This window comes from Schistocerca cancellata, chromosome 1 (genome assembly GCF_023864275.1).
Source record: "Schistocerca cancellata isolate TAMUIC-IGC-003103 chromosome 1, iqSchCanc2.1, whole genome shotgun sequence".
Taxonomy (NCBI): domain Eukaryota; kingdom Metazoa; phylum Arthropoda; class Insecta; order Orthoptera; family Acrididae; genus Schistocerca; species Schistocerca cancellata.
The window spans coordinates 265,439,943-265,461,773 of record NC_064626.1 but is presented as its reverse complement, the minus strand read 5'-3'; the positions used below and the strand labels follow the sequence as shown (position 1 = coordinate 265,461,773).

The following is a 21,831-nucleotide window of genomic DNA, read 5'->3' as shown; positions in this document are numbered from 1 at the left end:
GCAGCTCATAATATATGACACTCTTCTGATGCCCCCAAACACAGAGCATTGTCTTCCAAAGTGGTTTGGTCTTGCAGTGGATGCCCATGATTTACTATGCTTAGGATTCTCAAAATATATCCATTTTTCAGCACCTGCCACTATTCAATGGAGAAACAACTTTCTTTTGCATCTGGCAAGCAGCATTTCCCAAGTGGTCTTTCGATTTGCTGGCTATCTTTCATTCAGTTCATACAGAACCCATTTTTCAACTTTCTGCAGCTTTCCCTTAGCTTTCAACAAAAGAGAAATGGCTTTCTATATCACAATCAATTGTTCCATGAGTTCCTGTTGAGTTTGAGTATCATCTTCATTCAATGAAGCCTGCAATTTGTTCTCTTCAAACTTTTTCGGTGGTTTCCCACACTCATTGTTTCCCCCATCAAAATCAACACTTTTGAATTTTTTGAACCACTCAAAACACTGTGTTTTCCCAAGAGAATGTTCACCAAAAACTTCAACAAGCTTTCGGAATGGTTCTGTTGCAGTTTTCGTCAAATGATAACAGAAAACCTATGCTGCCCACAAATCATAGTTTGTAGGCACTAAACTTGACATGTTTATGGGTTTGTAACAGATACCAATATATGGAACTTGGGTTACTGTGCGTTGACATTTGTCATCAGCTGTTACAGGAAGCAGATGGCGCTGCAGGTGCGGTCTCACGAGCCATACACTGATGGCTTGCACCATCTATAGGGAAATTCTGGTTTGTTACTTCTACACCTGGTATATAAAAATAACAAACTCAGAACAGAACTCTGTAACATCCCCCGCTTTACATCATCCAAGTCAGCTCCAAATCATTTCTCTATTTGTTGACTGGCTGTCCGCCTTCTGCCTCCTACTTTCCAGCTAAGAAGTGAGTCATTGTTGAGTATTTTCCTAATGCCATAATGTTGCAACGTATGCAGAACTATTGCATGGTTGGTTGGTTGCTTCGGGGAAGGAGACCAGACAGCGAGGTCATCGGTCTCATCGAATTAGGGAAGGACGGGGAAGGAAGTCAGCCGTGCCCTTTGAAAGGAACCATCCCAGCATTTGCCTGGAGCGATCTAGGGAAATCACGGAAAACCTAAATCAGGATGGCCGGACGCGGGATTGAACCGTTGTCCTCCCGAATGCGAGTCCAGTGTCTAACCACTGCGCCACCTCGCTCGGTAACTATTGCATGGTCCACACAATCAAATGCTTTTGCCAATTTTCTTGACACATTCAAAAACACTGGTAGGGAAGAAATTTGCTGGTAATTGTCTACATTACCCCTTTCACCCATTTTATAAAGTGGTTTCATTAGTGAGAATTTGTCTGTCAGGAAACAGACCACATGGGAAAGACAACATTACAGTGGTGACTGAGTGCAGAATGTCTGTCCCTTACGTGTGCTAAACATGTCAGCTTGAAATCAAATAAGAATAGGGTTGCTCTAATTCTCTTCCACTGTCCACTGGGACAGAAGGATATTAGCAATTAAATATAATGCGCTTTTGATGAAATAAGTGATACAAATATACACTCCCGGAAATGTAAAAAAGAACACATTGACACCGGTGTGTCAGACCCACCATACTTGCTCCGGACACTGCGAGAGGGCTGTACAAGCAATGATCACACGCACGGCACAGCGGACACACCAGGAACCGCGGTGTTGGCCGTCGAATGGCGCTAGCTGCGCAGCATTTGTGCACCGCCGCCGTCAGTGTCAGCCAGTTTGCCGTGGCATACGGAGCTCCATCGCAGTCTTTAACACTGGTAGCATGCCACGACAGTGTGGACGTGAACCGTATGTGCAGTTGACGGACTTTGAGCGAGGGCGTATAGTGGGCATGCGGGAGGCCGGGTGGACGTACCGCCGAATTGCTCAACACGTGGGGCGTGAGGTCTCCACAGTACATCGATGTTGTCGCCAGTGGTCGGCGGAAGGTGCACGTGCCCCTCGACCTGGGACCGGACCGCAGCGACGCACGGTTTGCACGCCAAGACCGTAGGATCCTACGCAGTGCCGTAGGGGACCGCACCGTCACTTCCCAGCAAATTAGGGACACTGTTGCTCCTGGGGTATCGGCGAGGACCATTCGCAACCGTCTCCATGAAGCTGGGCTACGGTCCCGCACACCGTTAGGCCGTCTTCCGCTCACGCCCCAACATCGTGCAGCCCGCCTCCAGTGGTGTCGCGACAGGCGTGAATGGAGGGACGAATGGAGACGTGTCGTCTTCAGCGATGAGAGTCGCTTCTGCCTTGGTGCCAATGATGGTCGTATGCGTGTTTGGCGCCGTGCAGGTGAGCGCCACAATCAGGACTGCATACGACCGAGGCACACAGGGCCAACACCCGGCATCATGGTGTGGGGAGCAATCTCCTACACTGGCCGTACACCACTGGTGATCGTCGAGGGGACACTGAATAGTGCACGGTACATCCAAACCGTCATCAAATCCATCGTTCTACCATTCCTAGACCGGCAAGGGAACTTGCTGTTCCAACAGGACAATGCACGTCCGCATGTATCCCGTGCCACCCAACGTGCTCTAGAAGGTGTAAGTCAACTACCCTGGCCAGCAAGATCTCCGGATCTGTCCTCCATTGAGCATGTTTGGGACTGGATGAAGCGTCATCTCACGCGGTCTGCACGTCCAGCATGAACGCTGGTCCAACTGAGGTGCCAGGTGGAAATGGCATGGCAAGCCGTTCCACAGGACTACATCCAGCATCTCTACGATCATCTCCATGGGAGAATAGCAGCCTGCATTGCTGCGAAAGGTGGATATACACTGTACTAGTGCCGACATTGTGCATGCTCTGTTGCCTGTCTCTATGTGCCTGTGGTTCTGTCAGTGTGATCATGTGATGTATCTGACCCCAGGAATGTGTCAATAAAGTTTCCCCTTCCTGGGACAATGAATTCACGGTGTTCTTATTTCAATTTCCAGGAGTGTATTTTACATAGTTTTAATGTGAAATACTTCGTGATAAATTACAATTTAGATTTTATTATACCAATTGTACCTTTGTGATGAATGTACAGGGTCGAGGTATTTCAACAGTTTGCCGTGGGGGATGGATATATAGAAAAGGAATTCTGTGTCGTGTTCACTTTGATCCGTTTCATTGAAGGAAATTCTCTGGTGTGTTCATCTCTAAATGCTGTTTCCCAGTTTGTTGACATGGCCTTAAAAATGTTAGATATTTTACACTTGATAACAATGATCATTTACCAGAATATCAGACTGAATGTGATGGATTCCTACAGTCTCTTCTTAAAATATAGAACATTGAACAAGATTCTTTCCAATATTCCAATGGAATGGAAAGAGGTAGCACCAGAAGCATATAGAAAGTATCGATAATGCAATTGATAATATATGAGTCTCGACAATTATAATTGATTGTAGTTTGAAGAGATTGGGGAGGCGTTTAAACTGTATTTCCTTGCCATCTATGTAAAGGGATTATTTTTTAAAACTCTGGGACTTCTGCTCAGCCAGTTGGGATGTTATTTACACCACTCAAATCTGGACAATCAAGGTTTTCTGGGACATATGGCAACCCTACGTAAGAGCCATCAGATACCTTGCCCATTCTCCCACATTTGGAACACTGTCACTCATTTTCAAAGAAGGTGGACTAAGTAGAGGTTGTGAATAATGCTGTGTTGGTGGATGAGCCAAATGTTGTGGACTTGTGTACAAATAAAGAGCAGTATACTGGGACTCTTCTGTCGACATAATACTGTTAATGATGACAGAGAAGAAGGTGATACTTGACACCTGTGTGGAAAACGTTTTTTCTACGTAACCCTGTCTGACAGGACTTACAAGTAAATATCTGAAATAATGCTGATGCGAGGCAGGAAAAACTATAAAAACATTAGTTGATGTCCTCATAAGCCTCATTGATGAAGATACCTGATGACATAATGGCTGCAAGTAATGCAGTAGGCCTTCTCAAGACAAAATATGTGAAAATTCTGGAAGCAGTTGTTACATGTACTGTTATTGGATTCTCATAAAGTCATTGCCAGTGTATACACTCCCTCTTGTCTGTTTACTGTTCTCATTAATGTGATATAAAAAATTCTGTCTCAAAACTTGTGTAACAGAAGTAATCAACGCCATGCAGCTACAAAAAATTCCATTTTTATTACTGCTGTAGATGGAGAGATGTCACACACACTTTCTGAGTTTGTTGATTTTAGACTTTATTTCTGTAATAAGGAATCTCATTGAAGATATTTACAAGGGAGTCTGACTGATCTGTTTTCATAATGTTATAGTCCATATTTACAACTAAATGAAAGGCATTTCTTTTTTGCTATGTGTGCCTCACTTCTTTTATTTGTGAAGCATCTTCAGCGACCTGTTGTATATTTGTTTTATGTATATAAAATGTGTTATATATTAGTTACAAGTATGTTACTATTACTACATCTTCTTTTCTTATTCTCTTGTTTTTCGGTTTGGGAACAACTTCTGCAATGAAAGTTTCTTGAGGTTAAATTATTATTTGGTGTTACTTGCCATTTCCAAAGTTGTTAATCCATGTGTGTCGTCATGGAGATGTATTTCTTGGTTCCCATGCCCAAAATGGGCAATTTTTGATGTTTTTTTGACCACATTTACCTGAGCACTTCACTTCCAGTTTTCACTATGTATTGAATGTTTGTGTTTACAGTGTGTAGTGTTACAACTGTTAGCATGCATTTATTCTTCATCTTCTGTTGGTATTGTGGTGTATGTTTAATATTTGTTTTGTGTGTGTGTGTTTTGCTTTAATGAAAAAGTACGAGTATGTAAATATGTATTTATCTTCCAGGAGACTCTGTAATCTGATGTATCTGTTAATTTCACAGTCCTCCACCAGACCCATCAGTTTTAGTGAAACGACCACCTGTAGTGACTGTAATGGGTCATGTTGACCATGGTAAAACAACATTGCTGGATGCCTTGCGTCATACGTCAGTAGTTGAGTCTGAATTCGGAGGCATCACACAACATATTGGAGCCTTTTCAGGTACTTTGTATCCTTAATAGCTGTTTACATTTGTAACCGCTTTTTGTTATTTTAATTTTTGTTTTATATTATCTGTAGTATTTCTGTAACTGCTTGATGCATCTGCATTCATTATTGCACATTTGGCAATATTGTAACCCTTTCTGATATGAATTTGGTGCAATTTCATGGGATCGGAAGACCAAGCATTGTTACTTGAATGCTATTTTCTGAAAACATATCGTTGTATATCACTGTACTTCTGTTTGAAAGAAGAAGTGGGGTTCAAATCCTCCCCCATCCATCCAGATTTTGCATTTTGTGTTTCCCTAACCTGATAACATGAATGCTGGAAATTTTCTTCTCTATCCTCACTTTTTGTGTGTGTGTGTGTGTGTGTGTGTGTGTGTGTGTGTGTGTGTGTGTGTGTGTGTGTATACTGAAATTTCATTTTGACCACTGGGGGAGGGGGGGGGGGGGGAAGAGAGAGAGCGAGAGCTAGGAGTGTGCGTATGGATGCAGGCAACTAACAGAAAATTTAAAATTTTGCTAGAGCTTTGAATCGAGAGGCATGCAATTAAAAAGAATGAAACAGAATAAAAACTGAGGAATATGCAAATACATATCTGTCTTCAAAAAGTGATAGAATAAATCAAGAATTTAGTTGAAATTAAAATTGTGAAGATGTAGAGCAGCTGCAAGTTGCACTTAACTTTTTTTTTTTTTTTGTATTTTTGTGTGTTCCATACAACCAGCACTAGCATCTTCAGATTTCAACTTACAAGATGATAAATAAATTATGTATCTGAGGGCCTATATTACAAATATTGGGCTGTATGTGACACTGCTGTCATGCATAAAATGAAAAAAGTTGGTTAGATACATTCTAAGATTAAACAGCAGTACATATCATTTTAGTTAACATGTAAAATCTAAGGTAATGGAATTATTATTATTATTATTATTAAGGATTAAAAATGGAAGTGATAAAAAAATTTTGTGAGATTCAGAGGGTGAAAAAAGAACATAATTATATGAAGAAACAATTTTTATACCTCATTAATACTGCTAGCATATTTGGAATCAGTAAGTGATCATTCCAGTACATTCTTAATATGACTTAAATTTGTCTAGGTGTCTGTTACAGTGAAATACTGTAAAATGTTACTTAATAGCTATAATTATAGACTGATAATTAGTACAGTAAACCAGGTGGGAGTGGGGGGCCATAAATAAAATGTTCTTTAATGATGAGTGAGGTGAAACAGATCATAACTTGGAATTTCAAAACCACACTGTGTTAGTAGACATTACCCTGATTATGGTAGTCCATCTCTCCTTTCTTACAGCCTCTGTTTAGGATATCTATCCAAATATCGAAATCTAATGTTTTGCATTTTAAAACAGAGACAAAATTTCTAGCCAGTACTTACCTTCAGGAGGTGACATGTTTAGTGCTGCCAATAGATGCTTTTAAAAGAGCGTGGAGCTATTCTAGCTTTCAGAATTATTAGTTCCTTAAGATGAGTAGTAAATTTGTTTCCCAGGTGTTATGGCATTGTTGCTCAATTTGCACCCTTACTTTTCCAATTTAGTGACACTGCCAAGTGGAGACACCATTACATTCCTTGACACACCAGGACATGCTGCTTTTTCTGCGATGCGGGCAAGAGGAGCGGAAGTTACTGATATAGTGGTACTGGTTGTGGCAGCCGACGATGGTGTGATGGAGCAGACTGTTGAATCAATTCGTATGGCAAAGGAGGCTAACGGTAAATGTCTTGGTAGAAAATTTAAAAGATTATTATAATGATGGTGGATAAATGTCTGTGTCTCATAACTTATCATTTTGTTTTTCTTTCTCACAGTACCCATAATTGTTGCCATTAACAAGATTGACAAACCTGAAGCTGACATAGTAGGTAAACATTAACTTTCTCTGGTTTATTTGAGTGGTAAAGGCTATTCTTACTATAGTAATTTGACACATTCAATTGACTTATGTCAGTAGCAGTTACTCTTGATACTTTGCAGTGCTGTCACAAGCATTCACATGACATTGTTCATGGCAGATGTGATTTGTCATTCTTACCTACATGGTTGAACACAAAGTAGCAGCTCTAAATGTGCAGCATTAACACTGAAATAAGGATTTTACCATGATTTATTATTACAGAATTTGTTAATCCTGTGACCAGCACATAAGCTTATATTGTATAGCATGCAAGTTTGTAGTACTCTAATTTGTAATGGTTTATAGAAAAAAATGTGTTATGAAGTTTGCTTTGTGGACAGTTATTCAGAGAGTCTACTCATAAACTGCTGTTTTATTGATATTTGTAGTCTAAAAGCAGTATTTGAACTTCCTTTCTATTTGTTCATACTGTACAAAAGTTTGTTTCTACTGTCCTATTGTATAAATGTAGTCTGAAACTTTAATCTGGAGAAACAGAAAATAATGAATCATTTATTTTGTGCATTATTGGCCTTCAGGAGTGTGAAAGTTATTTATTTGATTTAGGAACGCTCAAAAAGAATGTTGCTGCAACACGGAATACAAGTAGAAGATGAAGGTGGAGATGTTCAAGTGGTTCCAATATCAGCCCTCCATGGAACAAACTTGGATGTCCTAGCAGAAGCAATAGTTCTACAGGCTGAGTTGATGGATTTAAAAGGAGATCCTAAAGGGATGATAGAGGGTGTTGTTATTGAGTCTAAAACTGATATGCTGAGAGGGTTTGTATATTTCTAAGTTCTTATTACAAGTTGTTTTAAACTTTCTGTGTTCCATTTTTAGTTCACGAGTAAAATCAACTGAGCTTAAATGCTGATCTGCTATGAAACTGCTTTAGTATTATTGTAAACATTTATGTAGACCTATCATTAACTGCTACAACAGCAGCACTCAGTTCTAATTCTCAAAGAATAATCTCCACAAAACATAGAAGAGTGGTCACAAGGCAGCCTACATATGCCAAATGCCTTTCCATACCAAATGTCCTTCCAGTGTCTGTCAGTTCATATTAGAACACACACAATGTTTGATTTACCAAAATCTGAATGTTCTCAAGTAATTTTCAGATATTAGAATCCCATAGATTACACCACTACATAAGCTCCACAGTTAATGTCAAGAAAATAGTGTTGGGCCTGAATACTGATTCAATTATGTAATGCTACCATTCTGTTTAAACAAATTGTCCAATTCCTTTCTAATTTGTAATAAATGATAATAATAATCTCCCTCTATTAGTATTAATAATAATAATCATCATCATCTCCCTCCTCCCCTCATGAACCATGAATCTTGTCATGATGGGATACATATGTGCCTCAGTGATACAGATGAATTTACCATGTGTGCAACTGCATTACAGGAATATCAATTGCCACTGTGAACAGCTGAAAGCAAGGGGAAACTACAGCCTTTGTGTTTCCTTAGGACACGCAGCTCTGCTATATTGAGCAATGATGTTTGCTGCTGATTTGGTTGAGAAGTGTGTCTATGTGGCACATCTACATGATGTGATCTCAGATCTCAGGGATATCAATTGCTACTGTGAACTGCTGAAAGCAAGGGAAACTACAGCCTTTTTGTTTCCTTAGGACATGCAGCTCTGCTATATTGAGCAATGATGTTTGCTGCTGATTTGGTTGAGAGGTCTGTCTATGTGGCACGTCTACATGGTGTGATCTCAGATCTCAGTTAGTTTGGGATAAGTGGACATCCCCACAGACTGTCCTAGTGCTTTGAGTATGCTCAAGACTCTGCCCCAAGCATTATTTAGTTTGGAAACTGCTGTCTTTATTTATCAACTAATCATGTGGCCAGATCTCTACATTTTTTTTTTTTTTAAATGAAGTCTCAGAATGTGTTTGGCTGTTTAACAACTTGGTGCCATTATAATTCATGTGATATCATGTGAAGTTTCAGTACTCTGTGACAGCTGCCTTTGTTGGTTGTTCTGTATGTGTTGGATGCTTGTGCTTCATGTGTGTTTCATGTCCCATCCGGATGGTCAGACCTACGTACATTTTCCCCACAGTGGCATGGGATGCGGTAGACTCCTAGTTTCTGGAGTCTTAGGTCATCCTTAATAGACCTCAATAAGGCTTTTTTCTTGGGATGCAGGGGTTATGGGTTTGGAGAATTTTTCCAGTTTTCTCAGATTTATTATTGATGTGAGGATGCTTAAGGCGCCTTCTCATTGCGAAGGAGTGTGGCAGCTGAAAGCATGCAAGTACAAGAGGTGTTCAATAAATGTAACACATTTTTGTCTCAGCCAGTTGTAGTTAAAAAAAAAAGTTGTATTTTGTTTGCAACATCCTTAGTCATTCCTGTATCATGTCTTATATTTTCAGCAACTCCCAGTAGATGACAACGCTGTGACCATCACAAATATTCACAAGCATTTAAGGAATGTCTATGGACATTGGGCAGTAGATAAAAACTTAGTAAGGCTCTGGCAAAACATCTGTAATCAGCAAATTAATGAGATGGAAATCTGCGTGGTCTTCCACAGACAGGCTAGCTGCACGCAGGTGTGACGTCTGCATTGAAACATGCAGACACACTTATTCAAGGTGATCAACAAATAAAAATCAAATAACTTATTGCTCAGTGGGACATCTTTGTTGGTAGTGCTCACACTGTTGGTAATCGTATATTCAAAGGGTTGCGCCCACTGGGTTTGGCAACACCTAACTGAAGAGCATTAATGGGAAAAAGGACAATTTATGCCAAATTGCTTGCTGATTATCAGACTGATGGTGACAATTTTTTGTTCAAAATTGTCACAGGCAATGAAACAGGATTAATTACTTGGAGCCTGAAACAAAACAGCAACAATCCATATAGTGTTAGAACACAGTGTCTCCTTCAAAGAAGTAGTTCAAAGCTGTACCCTCAGCTGGTAAAACCATGGCTACAGTCTTGTGGGATTCTGAAGGGGATTTTAAGTTTGATGTTATCCCTTATCCTCAAACAACCAACTCCAAAGTCTGTTGTGAGACCCTCAGAAAATTGAAGAAAGGGGCTCACTGTTTTTGTGGCCACCAAAATGCTAAGGCACATCTTCTTTTCCATGATAACATGGGAAGCACTACAGCTTGGGAAGCACTACAGCGGTTGTGGATATGTCTTTAGGCAGCAGGAATGTGGGTGAGATGCAGATCAGAAGAGTGGCATCATGTCTGCACTCAAGAGTGTCACATTAAGAGTTAAAAGGACATTAAGGTGAAAGATTGTGTTTTATAGCCAAAGATTTAGTGAACTGTATGGTGAATTTAAATTGTGAATCAAAGCTTCCTGCTTTGTGAAAAAAAAAATGTGTTACATTCCTTATTGAATTACCCTTGTATATACACTGAGGTGACAAAAGTCATGGGACAGCGATATGCACACACAGATAGCGGTAGTACTGTGTAAACATGGTATAAAAGGCCACTGCATTGGCAGAGCTGTCATTTGTATTCAGGTGATTTATGTGAAAAGGTTTCTGACATAATTATGGCCTCATGTGGGAGTTAACAGACTCTTGAATGTGGAATGGTAGTTAGAGCTAGATGCATGGGACATTCCATTTCAGAAATCAGTAGGGAATTCAGTATTCTGTGATCCAAAATGTCAAGAGTGTGCCAAGAATACCAAATTTCAGACATTATTTCTCACTAAGGACAATGCAGTGGCCTATGGCCTTCTCTTAAGGACTGAGAGCAGTAACAATTGCGTAGAGTTTTCAATGCTAACAGGCAAGCAACACTGTGAGAAACAACTGCAGAAATCAATGTGAAATGTACAGTGAACATTTCCACTGGGATAGTGCAGCAGAATTTGGCATTTAGATGACTGTATAATTGTGGGCTGGTCGGATGAGCCCCAATTTCAATTGATAAGAGCTGATGGCGGGGTTCGAATGTGGTGCAGACCCCATGAAGCCCATGTTGTCAGCAAGGAACTGTGAAAGCTGGTGGTGGCTCCATAATGGTGTGGGCTGTGTTTATATGGAATGGACTGGGTTATCTGCATGGTTGGCTACATGGAGACCATTTGCAGCCATTCATGGACATCATGTTCCCAAATAGTGACAGACTTTTTATGGTTGACATTGTGCCATGTCAGCAGGCCATAAGCACACATGACTCGCATTCAGGAGGATGACGGTTCAATCCCGCGTCCGGCCATCCTGATTTAAGTTTTCCGTGATTTCCCTAAATCGCTCCAGGCAAATGCCGGATGGTTCCTTTGAAAGGGCACGGCCGACTTCCTTCCCCATCCTTCCCTAATCCAATGAGACCGATGACCTCGCTGTTTGGTCTCATCTCCCAAACAACCCAACCCTTACAAGCAACCACATAGAATGAATAGCAGGCCATAATTATTCTTAGTTGCTTTGGAGAACATTCTGGACAATTCAAGCAAATGATTTGGCCCACTGCTATCACCTGACATGAATCCCATCGAACATTTATGGGACATAATACAGAGGTCAGTTCTTGCATAAAATCCTGCCCTGGCAACACTTTCACAATTATGAACGGGTTTACAGGCAAGATGGCTCAATATTTCTACTGGGGACTTCCAACAATTTGTTGACTCCATGTAGCATCAAGTTGCTGCACTAAGTCAGTGAAAGGAGATCTGACAAGATATTAGGAGGTATAACATGACTTCTGTCACCTCATTGAACAGTATCTATAATGAGCTGGCTTACAGTATATGCTGTGTACACTTACACAGTTTCATCTAAAGAGCTGAGATGATGCAGACACGTCTCCCTTGCATTACAGACAACCTTGCTGTGACAGTATAGAAACTAAGAACAGTGACTCATCTTATGACGATGCACTTTGTTCTCCATTTCATGAGTAGAGCCACACACAAGTCCTGTGGTCTTGGGGCAGGAGAGAGAAGGTACAGAAAATAACACCCAGTGCAAGGTGGTCAGTCATCAGGATCACCTGAAGATGGAATAAGCAAACTTCCCAAAATACTCTACCATTTGGACGAGGCTGCCTGGCTGAATACACAAGAACATTTCGAAAAGTAACTGATTTTCATCACAACAGATGAACTATAAAATTCAGATGGGCAGTGGCATGAAAAGCTCTTTTAAAAAAACAGCAATATGTTATGTTGTGCTACACAAAAATGCTGAAGAGTAGGTAGATAAATTGGATACCTAATGGAAAAAAGTATTGAATTGAGTAACGGGAAAAGAAATTTATGGCACAGTTTGGCTTAAAGAAGGGATAGTCCTTTGACAGAAGACTATGACAACAAATAGCAATAACAACAACAGCGACAAAAGTAATATTGCTCAGTCCAGTAAGTGATGAATGTGCAGTTCAGATAGAAACACAAGAGATGAATGATGAGTGTGAATCATGTTATATCCCTGGCCATGCAATTAGTTCTGCTAATGTACTGCAATATTGCCCAACCATGAGCTGCATACCTCATGTGTATCCATTGCTTCTACTGCATCCTTATTGATGTCCATATTTCACCTTTTTCTATATCCTTCCATCTTTATCCAAATCCATGAATCTCATAAACAATAATCTTACTGGTCTTAGGTCTGAAGATCTTATTGTCTAAATAATACTCCCTGTTAAGTGGTTTGAGATGTTGCATGACACATGTGGTAAACTGTGAAAGGGTTCCCATCATTGTGTAAATACATTGCGTTTTGTATGGCCAAAAAATTATTCTATGGAAAATCCACGATGGAATGTAACCATACCAGAGAAGGAAAGTTGCTACTCACCATTCTTTTTATTTCTCTCCTTTCCGCTACTTACCCCTTCCCCCCTCCGCACCTTCTCTCCTGCCCTCTGTCTAAACTGAAACACTTCACTGTCCGCCACTCCCACCATACTATCCCTCCCCGCCCCAGCCTCCTCCTTACCCCCACCCAGCCGCCACTCCCATCATGCACTGGTGCTGCTGCTCGCAGTGTAGTTTCAGCTCTCTGAGACTGCAGATGTGTGTGCAAGTTACATTTGTATGCGCGCGCGCGCGCGCGCGTGTGTGTGTGTGTGTGTGTGTGTGTGTGTGTGTGTGTGTGTGTGAGCGCGCGCGCGTGCGTGTGTGTGTGTGTGTGTGTGTGTGTGTGTGTGTGTGTGTGTGAGCGCGCGTGCGTGTTTGTGTGTGTGTCTACTGCTGACAAAGGCCTTAATAGCCGAAAGCTATGATTGTGTGAATCTTTTTATTGTGCCTATCGTGACTCAGCATTTCCGCTATATGGTGAGTAGCAACTTTCCTTCTCTGGTATTGTTACAAAAGATTATTCTCTGTTTCAATATATTTTCTACACATAACAATGACTGGGGGAGAGCTGTTATTAAATATTCGAGATAAGAGGAGTTCTGGACACGTTATTGATAGAAAAGTGTACTCGGTTAAAATGCTTCAATTCTACCATTTAGGTTGTTATATGATGTATCTTATGTATATTATTTTTATTGTATGCCCTGTAAATGTGGTTTCATCAGTAAAGGGAAGCACACTGTGGTCAGTCTTTGGACAGTGGCAAATTCAAGTCCCACAATACTCATTCCATTTTACAGATGTTGCACATACTGTACTGAAATCATTACAAGATTTCTGTTAATAATGTCCGCCATAGACCCATTCATCGAACATCGTTGTTGTTGTTGCGCTCTTCAGTCCTGAGACTGGTTTGATGCAGCTCTCCATGCTACTCTATCCTGTGCAAGTTTCTTCATCTCCCAGTACCTACTGCAGCCTACATCCTTCTGAATCTGCTTAGTGTATTCATCCCTTGGTCTCCCTCTACGATTTTTACCCTCCACGCTGCCCTCCAATGCTAAATTTGTGATCCCTTGATGCCTCAGAACATGTCCTACCAACCAGTCCCTTCTTCTAGTCAAGTTGTGCCACAAACTCCTCTTCTCCCCAATTCTATTCAATACCTCCTCATTAGTTATGTGATCTACCCATCTAATCTTCAGCGTTCTTCTGTAGCACCACATTTCGAAAGCTTCTATTCTCTTCCTGTCTAAACTATTTATCATCCATGTTTCACTTCCATACATGGCTACACTCCATACAAATACTTTCAGAAATGACTTCCTGACACTTAAATGCCATTGCCAGTCTACATTTTATATCCTCTCTACTTCTACCATCATCAGTTATTTTGCTCCCCAAATAGCAAAACTCCTTTACTACTTTAAGTGTCTCATGTCCTAATCCAATTCCCTCAGCATCACTAGATTTAATTCGACTACATCCCATTATCCTCGTTTTGCTTTTGTTGATGTTCATCTTATGCCCTCTTTTCAAGACACTGTCTGTTTCATTCAACTGCTCTTCCAAGTCCTTTGCTGTCTCTGACAGAATTATAATGTCATCGGCAAACCTCAAAGTTTTTATTTCTTCTCCATGGATTTTAATACCTACTCCGAACTTTTCTTTTGTTTCCTTTACTGCTCAATATACAGATTGAATAGCTTTGGGAGAGGCTACAACCCTGTCTCACTCCCTTCCCAACCACTGCTTCCCTTTCGTGTCCCTCGACTCTTATAACTGCCATCTGGTTTCTGTACAAATTGTAAATAGCCTTTCGCTCCCTGTATTTTACCCCTGCCACCTTCAGAATTTGAAAGAGAGTATTCCAGTCAACATTGTCAAAAGCTTTCTCTAAGTCTACAAATGCTAGAATTGTAGGTTTGCCTTTCCTTTCATCGAACACCAGGATGTACAAAAAGCAGTCATGTGCTAATAGTTGGCCATGTGGCAGTGTGTTGCTGTTCCTGTTCATTTTGTTGGAATTTTCTCGTAAGAAGCATGTAGTTCGCTTCTTGCTGTTTTTTTTTTTTTTTTCATTTTTTTTTTCATCCATTGTGTTAAAATGCATATTAAAGGGAAAAAAACAAATAATAACCAACAATTTAATGTTTTACAAAGTGCTGATGGTATTCTTCAGTGGCAGCAGGAGCAGTACCATTACACAGTCTATAAATATTCATCGTGTCTACAGTTACATCAGTACTCCACAAGCCACCTTGCAGTATGTGGTGGGGGCTGCTTTGTGTATGACTGTTGCTTCCCCCTTCTCTGTTCGAGTTGCAAATGGTTCGCAGGAAGAATGATTGCTGTTAAACCCCCATGTGGCCCGAATCTCTGTAATTTTACCTTCATTGTCCTTTTGCGATATACAGGGTGTATCAAAAAGAATCATCTTATTTTGGCATATCTGTATTTCTGAAACTAATAAACATATGCAGAGAGTTTTGTGTTTTGATGAATGAGAAACTCTTTTTTTTTTTTTTTTTTTTTTTTTTTTTTTCCATAGGTGTTCAATATGCCCCCTTCAGAGGCGCATCATATGTCAATGCGGTATTCAAATTGTTCTCATACTGCAGTGAGCATGTCTTGAGTTACAACATCCACAGCTGCTGTTATGCGATATCTCAGTTCATTCATTGTTGTTGCTAATGGAGACACATAAACAGAGTCTCTAATAAATCCCCACAAGAGATAATCAGATAGCCAGGTCCGGTGACCTTGGAGGCCAGTAATGTAAGGCTGAATCATTTGGTCCAATGTGACCGATCCTTTGATTTAAAAATTCCTGCAGTTTCAGATGCCAGTGTGGCGACACCCCATCCTGTTGGTTGATGAAATTATTCAAATCAGTCTCCAACTGTGGGAAAAGAAAGTTCTCAAGCATACTGAAATATGTGCTTCCTGTAATAGTGTTCTTGGCAAAGAAAAACTGACCATACACCTTTTCATGTGAAACTGCACTAAACACATTAAATTTTGGAGAGTCCCTCTCATGTTGTACAACTTCATGTGGTTGTTCCGTACCCCATGTTCTCACATTATGACCGTTCCATCTTTTCATTTAAATGGAATGTTGCCTCATCACTAAACACTTAAGTGTGGAAGAAAAGTGTCTTCCTCCATCTTGCGAAGAACAAAATTACAAAACTCCACATGTTGTCGTTAGTCATCTTCACGAGGAGCTTGCAGTAGCTGAATTTTGTACGGTATGTGTTAACGTCGACTCAACACATGCCAGACGGACATCAGGGGCATGTTGAGCTGTTGAGCTGCACGGTGAATGGTTTTCTGGGGACTCCTTGTGAAACTGTGGTGGATGCATTCGACATCTATGTGAGACACTCGGGGACGGCCTGGCGATTTGCCTGTACACAAACAACCAGTTTCTTGGAATTGTTCATGCCATTGTCTAATGCTCTGTGCAGTAGCAGGATCCACACCATACCTAGTACAAAAGTCATGATGAACAATTATTGCTGACCAGCACTACAGAAAATGTAGAACACAGACTGCTTCCTGTTGTCCTGACACCATTTTTACTAGAACTGAAATGGGTGTGCACTGCTACTACTGAGAGGGAACCATGTAAAGTTCAAGGGTTTGCTCTTTCCAACAGTGTGTTGTTCACACATATATCTCAAATAACATAATAGTTAGGACTTTTTAAAATCGGGTGATTCTTTTTGATACACCCTATATATAAAGGAGGGAGCAATATATTGGTGGCTGCTTCTAGAAACATATGCTCTAGGGACTTTGGTTAACCACACTGTGCTGCAGAACATGTCTCTTGTAGTGTCTATCACTAAAGTTTGCTGAGCATCTCTGCAATGCTCTCATGCTTAGTAAATGAACCTGTAGAAATGTCCTACTCTTCTTTGGATTTTCCGTATTTCCTCTATCAATCCAATCTGATACGGATACCAGGCTGATTAGCAATATTCAGTTTACTGTAAACATGACGTGTTGCAAGACCCCTTGTACTATGGAAATGTTACGTGATAATGTCACAGTAGCTCGAGATCATACAATTGCAATAAACAATGGATGAAATATTTTTATCTTGAACACAGCACATAATGTAGCACACACCTATGAAATTCTTTGCTTCAAATAAATATTTCTTTCATCTTAACATTTCCTTTTATGATACCCGCTGTGTGCATCTGTTTTCATTATTTTCCCGTCTCTCAAGTCACAGTTTGTTAACACGTGGAAACACAATGAGATGGAACCGGTGTGTAGCTGGTACTAGTATATGATAAAGGGAGTTTTTACTCCCAGAATTTTGATGACAGAGTGGAGCTGCCAGGCATGGACTAAATAGCAAACCTTTTTGTGATGCCCTATGAAACAAGAGTAATCTGGCCATTGGATGGGACTGTTACATTTGGTAGGATCCTTGTAGCTATTCAAGATATTAGGTTCTTTGTACTGGCATTCTGTTCCCTCTCCAACCTCCATAATTTAGAAAGTTGCACAATTGACAAATAGGTATCATAGGCAACTGAACAATCCAATTATATGTTAGACTCATGCTCATATTTTGTTCAAAGGGTACCACTGTATATGAAGTAAGGAAACCTGTGCAAATTGAATAGCTGAAATACCTCTCATGTTGTCTTTGTGAATAGTGTCTTCTGAACTTTCCTTTAAGGCTACTATAACAGCACTACTTAGCTGAATTATGATGGAAAGCAATGAAGTCAAGTTTATCTGTTTTTCTGGATGCACTTACACAATACATGCGAACAGAAATGTGGTGCAGGAAATAGCAGTATCATCTGGAGTCTTAACAGAGAAAATGTAGGCAGCTGTGACTAGAAATTAAGATTGTATTCACATATAAAAAACTAATGATTATCATCCTCCTCAGCCCCATCCTCCTAGTTGATCTACATGCCTGTACTTGAGAACAATCATAATTACTTTGTTCTTCATCTCAGTATGGTTGGGATGCAACAAACTGGACCCCCCCCCCCCCCTGCTCGCTCGCTCGCTCTCACCGCCGCCGCCCCCTCCCATTTTAAAAATGTACAGTTAACAAACACACTAAGTTCTACTACCATCCCATCCCTGACTATTTAGCATTCATTACACTGTGAATATAATTCCCACTTTATTTTCCTAAAAAAACTCCCTAACATTGAGTCACAGTCATGGATCGATTGTCATTTTTGATTGTTTGTAATGTGAATTGTAACCCTCATAATTTCCTAATGAAATAAACTCTGCAGAAAGTCAGTACTTTGGTGGCAAAGGTGTGTGACAAGGTATCTTGGAAATGTTTTCGTTATTGTTATGGAAAAATAAGTAAGGAGTGATACAGACTGTGGTTTGCAAACATGTAAACAGCAGACACAAAATGTTAGCCTCTCACTAAACCACAACAGTGTAGTGTCAAATACTGGGTGTTTGTAGGAGGGCTTTACAACTTTGGAAATTCATGTAAACATATTCATACTACTTGAGAACTAGTTTTGGCGTCATTTTTTAATAAACTGTATAAAGTGTTCGCTTTGTAGTTAAACACATTGAATGTGATTGCGCTTGGATATGTGGCACACATCCCATCCGAAGTCGATTTCTTGCCAAATTTGATGTTGCATGTCAGATGTGACTTATTCAGTTGCATCATAGATTCTTGCTCTGAGCTGTGCTAGAGATACGAGTAAGGGTGACAGACACATGAAATCATCGGTGAATCCCCACAAGAAAAAATCTGGAGGTGTCAGATAGAGCACTGCAAAGATGTGCCCAATTGCATGGAGTCCACTTGGCTACGGTGTGTCTGAGAGAGGACGAATACGCTTTGCACATTGTGGTGGATGTTGCAGAAGATGACTGACAGTACCTCGCCTAATGACACAGCCATTTGAGCAGCTTTGCAAGCTGCCCAGATGCCCATAGGCTGCAAAGGTGCTGTGTGCAAAGGCTCATGCTGCATTGCGATATAGCTAACCACCATGTTTCCTGAGCCACATTTAATGGGGCACACACCTGTTTGGTCACATTAGGGATGTGCGTGCACACTGAAAGCGAATGGTGCTATATTGCACGGATAGTAGTGATCCACATGGATGCAGCATTCTAGTGTTATGTGAATGTTGGGGTGATGCAACTGGTACACATCATCCAGACCATTTATCTGGAAAGTGGTCGGTTGTGATGTAATCGTGGAGATCAGTGAAGTAGCGCTACAGTTTGCCATCTTCCATGAAATTTAAGCTGCCTTCTTGGTCAGCCTTGTCACTCAGATGGATTACAAGTTTTTCAGAATTTCTAAGTACACTATTCCGTGGATTGTTTTGTCTTGGAAAAAGAAAAGACCACAAACTTTGCTCTTGCTCAGTGCTCAAAAGGTATTAACTTTTGGGTTGTCACAACAGTGTTCCAAAATTCTTTGCATATTTTCACTGCTTAAAGTACTAGAGTTGTTGTTAATTCCTGACATAGGCAGCATGGAGATAAGCGATCTTCTTCTTTTCTTCTTCTCGTGGCATAACAACCTTTCATGGGTCTTAGCCTCTTCAACAAGTTTCTTCCCTTCTGCCCTCTTCTGTACAGTTTTCTGCCATCCTCTGACTCGTAGAGATTTTATATCATCTTCCACATTGTCTATCCACCACTTTCGTGGCCTTCCTCTCTGTCTTCTTCCATTCAAAAACGTTTTTAGTTGTCTTTCCAGTATCCGTCCTAAGGACATGTCCAAGCCAGCCTATCCTCTTATGTTTTATTATTCTTAGAATGTCAGCTCCTTGTGTGAGGCGATCCAGGCCAATGTTCATCCTAGATCTCTAGAAACTGTTGTTATCCTGAGCTACTTGCAGATCTTGCACAGAGCACTGTTGTTCAGATATCTTTAGCTGCTGCTCTTCAGTACTGGTTAGTGTCCACATTTCACATCCCTAGTTTACTACTGGCCTGATCATGACCTTACAAATTTGCAGATTCAGCTGTCTATTTAATGACATACAGGCCAACAATTTCCTAAATGTATGGAAGCATCTATTACCACTTAATATGCACACTTTTATTTCAGTTGATTTACAGTTTGTCGAGTTAACATTATATTCGAGACATTCAAAGTTACACACATGTTCAAAATTGAAACCTACTGCCAATAGTTTACCCTTCCTGGTGAAATCATGTACTTAGTCTTCATTTCATTAACAGCAACACCTCTAGGCAATGTGGCTTTGTACAGTTCACCTACTATTCTCTAGTTAAACTCTTCTTCTATTAATAGTTGCTGCATCATCAGCATACACACACATCTGGGTTTACTTTGTGCCTATGTAGCTACCTATCAGTTTGTGTTTATTTGTCAGCATGTGTCCTTATATGTTGTTTTCAGTCTATTTTCTTGAGTACCTTCTTTGGTAGCACTCTTATCTCCACTATCTTTCTCGTTATGCCTTTCCCTATTTCCTAATATCCATGCTGTCTCTATTCTCTTTTCATTATGTAATGCCGGTTTTGATCTTGTGTTTTGCTGTAAGCACTTTAGTCCTGCTTCTTTTTCTGTTGCACTGACTGTCTACATTCATCATCATACCAGTCTTTATTTCCAGGTGTCCCTGTTTCCTCCAGTATTTCATGTGCTGTTGTGAAAATGCCATTTTAAATAGAGTTCCATTGTTTGTCTGTATGGTCTTCACCATCTTTTGTTTATAACTCCTGTCTCAGCCTGTTCTGATAGTCATGAGCAGTAGACCTATCTTACAACCATTCTATCTTCCATTTGTTTACTCTGGTACTATGTTCTATGACAGCCATCACAAGTTTCTGCATAATTTTGGCTTCTATTAGATAATGGTCAGAATCGGAATTAACTCATAGAAAAGTGCGCACAGTTTCTGTATCAGATGCCCACCTCTTCAATACCAATATATTGTCTATTTGGTTTTGCTACATTTGATCATAATATTTTCCAGATCCCTTTATAGATATTTTTCCTTAGGGAACATCTACATCTACATGGATCCTTTGCAAATCACATTTAAGTGCCTGGCAGGTACTTACTTATTCACAGAAGCAAATTGGGCAACCCTCACACCATTATTACTAGTTTCATTATGCAGATTTTCCGTACCAAACATGCTTCTGAAAGCCTTTTCTTTGCCTGTTTGGCATGATAGTCACTAAGAACTATTTTTTAATCGTATCTAGGTATTTTATCACAGACCTCATGTAGCAGATCATAGAAACCATGTGGGGTGAAAGCGGTAACACATCTGCTGATACCATTGAAGACCATAAATCCAACTTCATGCTCCCCCTTGTTTTTTATGTTTTGCTGGATAATGTATCAAAAATTTACTGTTGTGAATCTCATCTCTTCCATTCCACCTGATTTCCTGAAGTGGAGCAACTACCTTACCATACCTTAGTGTCTATTCCACAATGCTATTTGTAGCACCTATTTACAGCAGTGTATGCACATTTTGTGCTCCAAATTTTTGAGCATCGATATATCCATATTCATGTTCCTTGGTGCAGTTCATCTTCATAAAGAAAGTCAGCATTCCGTGTTAAATTAATTGTAATGATAGGTTTTTACAAGGCAGGGACATTGACCGTGCACTCAACTCTCAATCTGGAGGACTAGGCTTTCATTTTGGAGTGAGCTCCACTAGTAGGGTTGACAGCCTAGTTTATAGAGCCCCATCTATCCTACAGTGTGGGACGGGCTTTGTCTGACACCTCTGCTGGGTTCCTCTGCTGGTACCATTCCGGCTTGTGTGACCTTGCAGTAGCTATGTTACAGCTAGCATAGCCCCCGGCTTCTTCAGAGCTCATCAGCCTCCCTATCCAGCACATAAGGTGCCATCAGCAAGGCAGTATCTGCTGTGGATGGAGACAAGTGATCTAATATTTTACAAAAATAAAAATAAAAAGTCTTTCTTACTTGTGGGCCTGCAAAAGCATGCTTAGACGCTTAGTCTAAATTGGACCACATACTACTGGATACACTAGCATTTCT

The 21,831-nt window shown here is 40.4% G+C and overlaps 1 protein-coding gene across 1 annotated transcript in view; it reads left to right on the top strand.

The window, feature by feature from the left end:
- LOC126170853 (translation initiation factor IF-2, mitochondrial) overlaps positions 1–21,831 on the top strand; it is a 96,118-nt gene that overhangs the window by 6,598 nt on the left and 67,689 nt on the right. Inside the window, exons 5-8 of the mRNA XM_049920755.1 lie at positions 4,890–5,050; positions 6,625–6,801; positions 6,898–6,947; positions 7,551–7,765. Coding sequence (XP_049776712.1) covers positions 4,890–5,050; positions 6,625–6,801; positions 6,898–6,947; positions 7,551–7,765 — 603 coding nt within the window. The remainder of the gene's footprint in view (positions 1–4,889; positions 5,051–6,624; positions 6,802–6,897; positions 6,948–7,550; positions 7,766–21,831) is intronic.